This window comes from Oncorhynchus gorbuscha, linkage group LG06 (genome assembly GCF_021184085.1).
Source record: "Oncorhynchus gorbuscha isolate QuinsamMale2020 ecotype Even-year linkage group LG06, OgorEven_v1.0, whole genome shotgun sequence".
In the NCBI taxonomy this organism is placed as follows: domain Eukaryota; kingdom Metazoa; phylum Chordata; class Actinopteri; order Salmoniformes; family Salmonidae; genus Oncorhynchus; species Oncorhynchus gorbuscha.
The window spans coordinates 46,805,585-46,816,203 of record NC_060178.1 but is presented as its reverse complement, the minus strand read 5'-3'; the positions used below and the strand labels follow the sequence as shown (position 1 = coordinate 46,816,203).

Genomic DNA, 10,619 nt, shown 5'->3' with positions numbered 1-10,619 from the left:
CCTATCTCCTATCCTGCCGAGTGAGAGAGAGACAGAGAGAGGAGAGAGGGGGATCTGGACTACGTTACAACCCCTATCTCCTATCCTGCCGAGTGAGAGAGAGACAAAGAGAGGAGAAAGGGGGATCTGGACTACGTTCCAACCCCTATCTCCTATCCTGCCGAGTGGGGGAGGGGATAGGAGGGGAGAGGGGGGGATCTGGACTACGTTACAACCCCTATCTCCTATCCTGCCGAGTGGGGTAAGGGATAGGAGGGGAGAGGGGGGGATCTGGACTACGTTACAACCCCTATCTCCTATCCTGCCGAGTGGGGGAGGGGATAGGAGGGGAGAGTGGGGGATCTGGACTACGTTACAACCCCTATCTCCTATCCTGCCGAGTGGGGGAAGGGATAGGAGGGGAGAGGGGGGGATCTGGACTACGTTACAACCCCTATCTCCTATCCTGCCGAGTGAGAGAGAGACAGAGAGAGGAGAGAGGGGGATCTGGACTACGTTATACAACCCCTATCTCCTATCCTGCCGAGTCAGAGAGAGACAGAGAGAGGAGAGAGGGGGATCTGGACTACGTTTACAACCCCTATCTCCTATCCTGCCGAGTGGGGGAAGGGATAGGAGGGGAGAGGGGGGGATCTGGACTACGTTACAACCCCTATCTCCTATCCTGCCGAGTGGGGGAGGGGATAGGAGGGGGGGGGGGCACAGGTATTTTTGTAATTGTTGTTTGCAGCGTTGAGAGAACAGTCCTGCTCAGGGACTCTGAGTCAGGAGGGAGAGGAGCCTTGAGACAGTTAAACAGGTCTGACAGCGAGACCGCAGTGATATTAATATTTTCAAACAGCAGAACATGCTCTATTCTAAACACAGGCTGAGATGCAGGGCTTTGGTCTGTACAGGGGACACGATTCACGCACCAGCCAACTCAAGGCTATATCACCCCGTCTCTTGAGAAGAAAATCTCAGACTAGACATCTTGTCGGTTTACATTCAACTTGTGCTTTGTTGATAAGGGAAAAACTATGGCTACAGTTTCTCACATGATTCATTTGGGACAATTTCACACGAATGGGGCTCGTTCTCTGAGGCCATTGTGGTTGTACAGTATGTACAGCATGTCCCATGTCTTTCTCTTGTTCTCTCCTCATGTCTCCCCCTTCTCTCTGCTGCTGTTCTTTGGGCTCTAGTCTCCACTCTTCTCTCTGCTGCTGTTCTTTGGGCTCTAGTCTCCCCCCTTCTCTCTGCTGCTGTTCTTTGGGCTCTAGTCTCCCCCCTTCTCTCTGCTGCTGTTCTTTGGGCTCTAGTCTCCCCCCTTCTCTCTGCTGCTGTTCTTTGGGCTCTAGTCTCCACTCTTCTCTCTGCTGCTGTTCTTTGGGCTCTAGTCTCCACTCTGCTGCTGTTCTTTGGGCTCTAGTCTCCACTCTTCTCTCTGCTGCTGTTCTTTGGGCTCTAGTCTCCCCCTTCTCTCTGCTGCTGTTCTTTGGGCTCTAGTCTCCACTCTTCTCTCTGCTGCTGTTCTTTGGGCTCTAGTCTCCAATCTTCTCTCTGCTGCTGTTCTTTGGGCTCTAGTCTCCACTCTTCTCTCTGCTGCTGTTCTTTGGGCTCTAGTCTCCACTCTTCTCTCTGCTGCTGTTCTTTGGGCTCTAGTCTCCACTCTTCTCTCTGCTGCTGTCTTTGGGCTCTAGTCTCCACTCTTCTCTCTCTGCTGTTCTTTGCTCTAGTCTCCACTCTTCTCTCTGCTTGTTCTTTGGGCTCTAGTCTCCACTCTTCTCTCTGCTGCTGTTCTTTGGGCTCTAGTCTCCACTCTTCTCTCTGCTGCTGTTCTTTGGGCTCTAGTCTCCACTCTTCTCTCTGCTGCTGTTCTTTGGGCTCTAGTCTCCACTCTTCTCTCTGCTGCTGTTCTTTGGGCTCTAGTCTCCACTCTTCTCTCTGCTGCTGTTCTTTGGGCTCTAGTCTCCCCCCTTCTCTCTGCTGCTGTTCTTTGGGCTCTAGTCTCCACTCTTCTCTCTGCTGCTGTTCTTTGGGCTCTAGTCTCCACTCTTCTCTCTGCTGCTGTTCTTTGGGCTCTAGTCTCCACTCTTCTCTCTGCTGCTGTTCTTTGGGCTCTAGTCTCCCCCCTTCTCTCTGCTGCTGTTCTTTGGGCTCTAGTCTCCACTCTTCTCTCTGCTGCTGTTCTTTGGGCTCTAGTCTCCACTCTTCTCTCTGCTGCTGTTCTTTGGGCTCTAGTCTCCACTCTGCTGCTGTTCTTTGGGCTCTAGTCTCCACTCTTCTCTCTGCTGCTGTTCTTTGGGCTCCTAGTCTCTGTTCCCCTTCTCTCTGCTGCTGCTGTTCTTTGGGCTCTAGTCTCCAATTTCTCTCTGCTGCTGTTCTTTGGGCTCTAGTCTCCAATCTTCTCTCTGCTGCTGTTCTTTGGGCTCTAGTCTCCACTCTTCTCTCTGCTGCTGTTCTTTGGGCTCTAGTCTCCACTCTTCTCTCTGCTGCTGTTCTTTGGGCTCTAGTCTCCACTCTTCTCTCTGCTGCTGTTCTCCACTTTCTCTCTGCTGCTGTTCTTTGGGCTCTAGTCTCCACTCTTCTCTCTGCTGCTGTTCTTTGGGCTCTAGTCTCCACTCTTCTCTCTGCTGCTGTTCTTTGGGCTCTAGTCTCCACTCTTCTCTCTGCTGCTGTTCTTTGGGCTCTAGTCTCCACTCTTCTCTCTGCTGCTGTTCTTTGGGCTCTAGTCTCCACTCTTCTCTCTGCTGCTGTTCTTTGGGCTCTAGTCTCCCCCCTTCTCTCTGCTGCTGTTCTTTGGGCTCTAGTCTCCACTCTTCTCTCTGCTGCTGTTCTTTGGGCTCTAGTCTCCACTCTTCTCTCTGCTGCTGTTCTTTGGGCTCTAGTCTCCCCCTTCTCTCTGCTGCTGTTCTTTGGGCTGTCTCCACTTTCTCTCTGCTGCTGTTCTTTGCTCTAGTCTCCACTCTTCTCTCTGCTGCTGTTCTTTGGGCTCTAGTCTCCACTCTTCTCTCTGCTGCTGTTCTTTGGGCTCTAGTCTCCACTCTTCTCTCTGCTGCTGTTCTTTGGGCTCTAGCTGCTGCTGTTCTTTGGGCTCTAGTCTCCCCCCTTCTCTCTGCTGCTGTTCTTTGGGCTCTAGTCTCCACTCTTCTCTCTGCTGCTGTTCTTTGGGCTCTAGTCTCCACTCTTCTCTCTGCTGCTGTTCTTTGGGCTCTAGTCTCCACTCTTCTCTCTGCTGCTGTTCTTTGGGCTCTAGTCTCCACTCTTCTCTCTGCTGCTGTTCTTTGGGCTCTAGTCTCCACTCTTCTCTCTGCTGCTGTTCTTTGGGCTCTAGTCTCCACTCTTCTCTCTGCTGCTGTTCTTTGGGCTCTAGTCTCCACCTTCTCTCTGCTGCTGTTCTTTGGGCTCTAGTCTCCACTCTTCTCTCTGCTGCTGTTCTTTGGGCTCTAGTCTCCACTCTTCTCTCTGCTGCTGTTCTTTGGGCTCTAGTCTCCCCCCTTCTCTCTGCTGCTGTTCTTTGGGCTCTAGTCTCCACTCTTCTCTCTGCTGCTGTTCTTTGGGCTCTAGTCTCCCTCTTCTCTCTGCTGCTGTTCTTTGGGCTCTAGTCTCCCCTTCTCTCTGCTGCTGTTCTTTGGGCTCTAGTCTCCCCTCTTCTCTCTGCTGCTGTTCTTTGGGCTCTAGTCTCCACTCTCTCTGCTGCTGTTCTTTGGGCTCTAGTCTCCACTCTTCTCTCTGCTGCTGTTCTTTGGGCTCTAGTCTCCACTCTTCCAGCCTTACTTGTGGCGACCAGACAACCTTCTGTAAAGTATTACGTCTACAATATCGGTCTGCTTGGAGTTAAATCTAGGATCTCTCTGTTCTAATCTGATGTGAGTCCTGCGACCCAAGGCCACATCTTCCATCCACCAGCAACAATGTTTTTATTTTTATCCCTCCCTCCCTCCCTCCCTCCCTCCCTCCCCCTCCCTCCTCCCTCCCTCCCTCCCTCCCCCTCCCTCCCTCCCTCCCTCCCTCCCTCCCTCCCTCCCTCCCTCCCTCCCTCCCTCCCTCCCCCTCTCTTTCACTCTCTCGCTTCCCTCCTCTCCCTCTCCCCTTTTCTCTCTCTCTCTCTTTTCATGAAGGGGGATGGTTAGTATAAGGAGGCTGCTCAGAAGGGGCTAGTTTTGGACATGGAGCCATTTTCCCCCCTCATGTGTTTGTTCTGGCCTGTGAAAACAGCTCTGGAGCGAGAGAGGGAACAAGGGAGGGGGGTAGATGAGGAGAGAAGTGTAAGGCCAGGCGCCTGCGGCCGCCAACATGACTGACAACCAGCCACCGCAACAACAGGCGTCATTGTCACCCTTCACCCCCTCTACACCCCCCCACCTCTGGCAAGGGGCTATACCTCATCTCCAGGTTCATGTTACCCCAGATTCCAGGTGGTCCCTGTAAAGGAACTCATGTAAAAGATGAAGAAGAGAAAACATTGAGCGGTTATTAAAAGCTGCGAATGAACAGCTCTAATGTCACGTTACATGGTACATGCAGGCAGGCCTCACTGAAAGCAGATGAGGGGTGAACACACACACATGGACGCCCGACAGGAAGGAGGAAGCAGTTCCTGCTACATGGTTTATGTATGGGAGTGGCTAATTGGCCAATCCTGCTACCCTAAGCCATGTGACAGCACATTGTTGACCCTCTGTGTGTGTGTGTGTGTGTGTGTGTGTGTGTGTGTGTGTGTGTGTGTGTGTGTGTGTGTGTGTGTGTGTGTGTGTGTGTGTGTGTGTGTGTGTGTGTGTGTGTGTGTGTGTGTGTGTGTGTGTGTGTGTGTGTGTGTGTGTGTGTGTTGATCCCCAGTGTTCCATGTTAGGATGTTTGCCCAACGAATTAACAGATTTCAAACATACCCTGTCCATCTCACCTTCATTCCTTTTCCCCACTGTTTCTCTTTCCTGACTTTCTCTCTGTCTGTCTGCATCTCCATCTCATTCTTTAGATCGCTCTCACCCCTACCACCTCTAGCTGCCCCCCCCCCTTCCCTTCCCACCATTCTATGTCCAGCTGAGCTGATGTCCGGTCAGGTCTGGTCTGGTCAAAGGCACAGTGTACACAGGGACGGCTAGCCTCTGGACTGTGGGCTGAAGGGCTGTGGCCTCTGGGTCTGTCTGTGTCTGGCCTGTTGACAAGTCCAGGCCAAGGAACACATACATTACATACATTAGTGTCCATCATCTAAACCCAGTCAGACCAGAGTACACATACGGAGAAACCAGAGGGAGAAAACCAAACCCGCAAACCCTACGGGAAAACCTTACCCTGACCACGAAACACACCAATCAGAATCCTTAGTCACTGTGACACCAGCTAAACCAGGTGCTTCTCTACCCGTATCCACCTCCACACAACATGGACGTTTTGACACATCAATGGAAAATATCTAAACAACCGCGGAGGCCTGTCACATGTCACAATTAGCTGACCCCATCTGCCCTGCTTCCCCCTGACAGCTAATCAGCTGACGATGACAGTCATGACGACCGACAGGGCCCATCTCCGGCCCCTCGGGCCCCAGTCAAAGGACGCCCTGTGCGCTCCAATGAAAGAGCCTAATGACTGTGTTTAAATCAAATGAGTCCCGCTTTACGTTGCTCTCCTCTGCTCTGAGCGGTGCCACTGGCCAGCCTGCTGTCTGATTGTGGCCTGTAGTCGAGGGGGATGTTTAGCAGCAAAACCCATGTAGCAGCGCAACCGCTGGCTTTGATTCAAAGGATTGTTGACAACATGTTAACTGCATTTCCTCTCCAAATCTTTATTGAAAATGTGCACAATGAGCACGTGCTTTCGCTCAGATACATTGTTACAGTTGTTGGTTAGCTAGCCAGCTAATTTGAGCCACATTAGCATAGACGTGAAAAGAGTCAAAACAACTCAAAACAAGACATGGTATTAATATCAAGATACAACGAGCTGAAACGAGCCACCTACGCTTCCCCACGTGGCAGCGTCTTGCCACTGTTGCTAGGTATCTGACCGTCCAGAATCATAACAACACACATGACATTGTCAGCTAACCCGTCAGCTAACCCGTCTGCTATCCCGTCAGCTAACCTGTCAGCTAACCCGTCTGCTAACCCGTCAGCTAACCCGTCTGCTAATCCGTCTGCTAACCCATCAGCTAACCCGTCTGCTAACCCGTCTGCTAACCCGTCAGCTAACCCGTCAGCTAACCTGTCAGCTAACCCGCCTGCTAACCCGTCTGCTAACCCGCCTGCTAACCCACCAGCTAACCCGTCTGCTAACCCGTCAGCTAACCCGCCAGCTAACCCGTCAGCTAACCCGTCAGCTAACCCGTCAGCTAACCCGTCTGCTAACCCGTCAGCTAACCCGCCAGCTAACCCGCCAGCTAACCCGTCTGCTAACCCGTCAGCTAACCCGTCAGCTAACCCGTCTGCTAACCCGTCAGCTAACCCGTCAGCTAACCCGTCAGCTAACCCGTCAGCTAACCCGTCTGCTAACCCGTCAGCTAACCTGATTGAGAGAAGGTTGTTTTTTTAGGGAGAAAATACACTTCACATTACAAGACTCCCAAAAGGTCGACTAGGGAGAAACAGCAGTTATGTCGAGTCCTGATTTTGACCCACCACTGAAGTACTGTAGGTCAAATATCCACTGAGTGTAAAAAACTAGCCAAGGTTATAATATTTAAACACGACAGTACTAGGATATGGGAAGAAGCTCTGCAGGATATTTAGAAAACATGTAAATAAAACAAATTGTAAGGGAGAAACAGATGTGTGAGATCACGTGTGTGTGTGTGTGTGTGTGTGTGTGTGTGTGTGTGTGTGTGTGTGTGTCTCTCTCTCTCTCTGTGGGTGTGGGTGTGTGTATTAACTAAGTGTCTGATTCCCCCATCATGCCAGCCTGTTTGATGTTTCCATGGAATATGGCTCGGTGCCTTGACGCTGAACGTCATTCACTAATAATGTCCGGCTTTATGTCCTTCCTTTGATCCAGAGAGATTTAAGCTCTTTGGAAAACAACATGCACATTTCTCCAATACGACTTGCGAGCGCTCTAAACCAAACATTGACAATTCGATTACTTGACAAAATAAACGAGATTGAACCTCTGAATACGTTTGCCAGATAATAAACCATTGAGTAAATATTATAAAAACGCCTCTCACCCCATATCCACATCACTGGACGGTCCACAGGAGAACATGTTGAAATAAGGCAAGGAGACAAAGAGTTCAGAGGGCCCTAACACATCCTCGTGAACCAGAACGCAAGTACAACAAGGGAGGGGACGATGAGGAGTAGGAAGGAGAGGAGGAAGAGGGAGATGATGATTGACCAATAGGGGGGAGAAGCACACCCAGCCCCAGGTAAGACGCTAGATTTAGGATCACCAACTGTACATTTGTCCATGTCCTGATTGGTGCTACGAAACACCAGCTGGGGATAGGTGATATAAACTGAACAGACACTAGCAGAGATGATAACGCGCTAACACACGCTAGCTGAGGCAAGCAGCATACAGCACACAGGTGCTCGATTAACCTTGCAGTACAAAAAGGCCAGGTGATGAAAATCTCTGCTCTGTCAAACGATCTTGATTGGGAGCATAAGTCAAACAGATAAATATCATCAGTACAATTCAAAAGGCTTTTTATTGGCATGGAAAGTGTTACCACCTACTGTACATTGCCAAAGCAAACAGATCAAATCAGTGATGATGCAGATAGATATTAACAGGGAAAATAATCATACTTAATGAGTAATTACAATGAACAGGACAATACAGCCAGAAGTCCATAATGTATGATACACTATCTGACGTGAAAGCTTTGGCCAGACACAAACACTTCCCACCTGTCAAAAAATGGTTGAGTCAACGTAAGGGAATTTAGGCTTTTTTTTTTACCCAACTTTGAACCTAAATCCAGTGACATGGTGAAATGTTCTGTTCACCTTGAATTCGGCTTAGTTGACAACTCAACCAAATGCAAATCAAAACTAGCTGTTAAACTGATGCCTGTGCCCAGTGGGTTCCCCTTTCGCGACTGTTTGCACTGTCAACTAATTACTTTCTTACACAACCTTCCCCCTTCATTCTTTCACTTTAAGGATGACCACCTCCTTCGATTTCTTCAGTAGTACTTATCTTTCTTCACCCTCTTGCTCTTCTGTAACAGGAGCCAGTGTTGTGTTGGGTTAGTGGAGCTACTGGTGAAGTACGGAGGGAAAATGGACTACTTACGCAGAGGGTCTTCCTGGCAGAGGGGTTAGGAGTGGATCTGGAAGAGAAAACAAGAGGATTTACAATTTTAACAACAGGGGGAACAAAACCGCTCCCAGACCGTCGGAGGCTGCCAGAGCCAGACCTCTTGTCCATACAGGCTGCCAGAACCAGACCTCTTGTCCATACAGGCTGCCAGAGCCAGACCTCTTGTCCATACAGGCTGCCAGAGCCAGACCTCTTGTCCATACAGGCTGCCAGAGTCAGACCTCTTGTCCATACAGGCTGCCAGAGCCAGACCTCTTGTCCATACAGGCTGCCAGAACTCAGGCCAAGTACTGGCAGTTTTAAAAGAAGAGATCTACACTAAGCTCACTCGATCAAAGCAGAGAGCGAACTCTGACCTCACGACAACACGTAACTACACCAGTGTTGATTAAATCAACCAGACAGAAATGTCTGCAAGAAGTCTTGAATTGATTGAGCTGTTGTCGACGAGTCATGCAAAGTTTGTGTCCTGATTTCATCATGAGGTTCATGCACTTGACAGGAGACATAAAGCCACTTCGTAAGAAAGTCAGAACTATTCATACTCATAGCCACTTTATAACCACTACCTCATAGCGTCATCTTACCAAACTTGACGAAGAGTACTCCGGTGGTGGAGACGGTGCCGTAGCTGTTGGTGGCCACACACTGGAAGTAGCCGGTGTCTGTGGTGTCCAAGTTACGAATGCGGAGGCGCGATCCGTAGGTCGTGGGCCGGTAGGAGATCCGACGAGGCTCTTGGACCACGGGAGCGTCGTTCTTCAGCCAGCGCACCGTGGGAAGGGGGTTACCGGACACACGGCACAGCAGCTCCGCCGTCTGGCCCAGAGACGTGGTGATGTTGTTCATAGGAGCCTCCAGACGAAGAAACAGGTCTGGGATGGAGGGGGAGTGGGGGGACAGGACAGCAGGGGGAGAGAGAGAATTAGATATGGACATTTAATGGGAGGATAAACGAGAAAGAGATGTCAGTATGTATTAGCTCTTGCTTTATACATAAAACCATTTAAAAAAAAAAACTTTTATCACAAAAAACATTAAACGGATGACAGGATCATAGTCTTCTCTTGGAAACGATGGAAACAGAAAGAGAGAAAGAGACAGCGAGAGGGAGGGAGACAGCGAGAGGGAGGGAGACAGCGAGAGGGAGGGAGACAGCGAGAGGGAGGGAGACAGTGAGAGGGAGGGAGACAGCGAGAGGGAGGGAGAGAGGCCAACAGTGAGAGAACTTTATAGTACATTCATCACAATGACGACATTGGCATTATTTATGTGAGTGGACAGCCAGCTTTAGATCCAGACTATATAAACAACATAATGCAGTCTATAAAAATAAAAACAAGTATATGAAAGTACCATAAAGAATGACAGTGAGGAAGATGCATACAGGCATAGAGAATAGTGGTGTTTTATTCTGTAACCTTTACTCAGTACACCGCAGAGCCAAATCAGCAGAGAACTGCTATAATGTGTAATCCTTTGATTTTGATCAAAGGGATAAGCAATAAACGAATCCACTAATGGATCCACTAATGGAATGGCCTCTATTGAAAAGATGAATTGTGATTTTTAAATGTAAGGATTTTACTACAAACCTTGAGTTTAGTTATCTGGACCCACCTCAAACAATGTTTCAACTCTCCCACAAATCTATGGTTCAACTAACCCAGAAGCTACATTTTCCCTCTCTAAATAACACTCCTCAGAAAGGACTCTGACATGTGTGTGTGTGTATGTGTGTGTGAGGGAAAGTGTTTGTGTGTACCGGGTAGGAATCCTTTACAAGATAGTTTGTGGTTGCCGCTGTGGTAACAAATGATTTGCCTTTCACCAAGTCTGTGTGTTGCCAGAGGACTTTCAGGAGCACAAGATTCAAAATTCAAATAAAACTGCCAGACACAGCCTGGTCTTACTGGTAGGCCAACATCAACAGGACAACCCCACATTCTGTAGTGTGATACATAGGATAGTACACAGGCCCTGGAGGGGGGGGCAGGATCTCAAACATTGGACATGTATGTCGGTGTGAATGCGTGTTTATACGGGTGGGTCTAATCCTGAATGTTGATTGGTTAAAACTGCATTCCAGCCGGTGTCTATTCCGCAAGTTACCACCGGCTGAATCTATGACGTTAAAATGCCTATTTACTCTGTTCCATCTGACTGCTGTCTCATCAGCCCAGCCAGGCAATTTATAAACTTGATCTCCACAATAAAAAGCATCTAGATATTATCTCAGTGGTGGAAAAAGTACTCAATTGTTATAATTGAGTAAAAGTACAGATACCTTAATAGAAAATGACTCAAGTAAAAGTGAAAGTCACCCAGTAAAATGCTACTTGAGTAAAAGTATAAAAGTATGTGGT

At 49.2% G+C, this 10,619-nt stretch overlaps 1 protein-coding gene across 1 annotated transcript in view; it reads right to left on the bottom strand.

The window, feature by feature from the left end:
- The window catches only part of LOC124038025 (inactive tyrosine-protein kinase transmembrane receptor ROR1-like), a 223,050-nt gene that overhangs the window by 39,657 nt on the left and 172,774 nt on the right, over positions 1 to 10,619 (bottom strand). Inside the window, exons 3-4 of the mRNA XM_046353389.1 lie at positions 8,841 to 9,128; positions 8,227 to 8,263 (exon numbers count right to left, since the gene is read on the bottom strand). Of these exons, the coding sequence (XP_046209345.1) occupies positions 8,227 to 8,263; positions 8,841 to 9,128 (325 nt within the window). The remainder of the gene's footprint in view (positions 1 to 8,226; positions 8,264 to 8,840; positions 9,129 to 10,619) is intronic.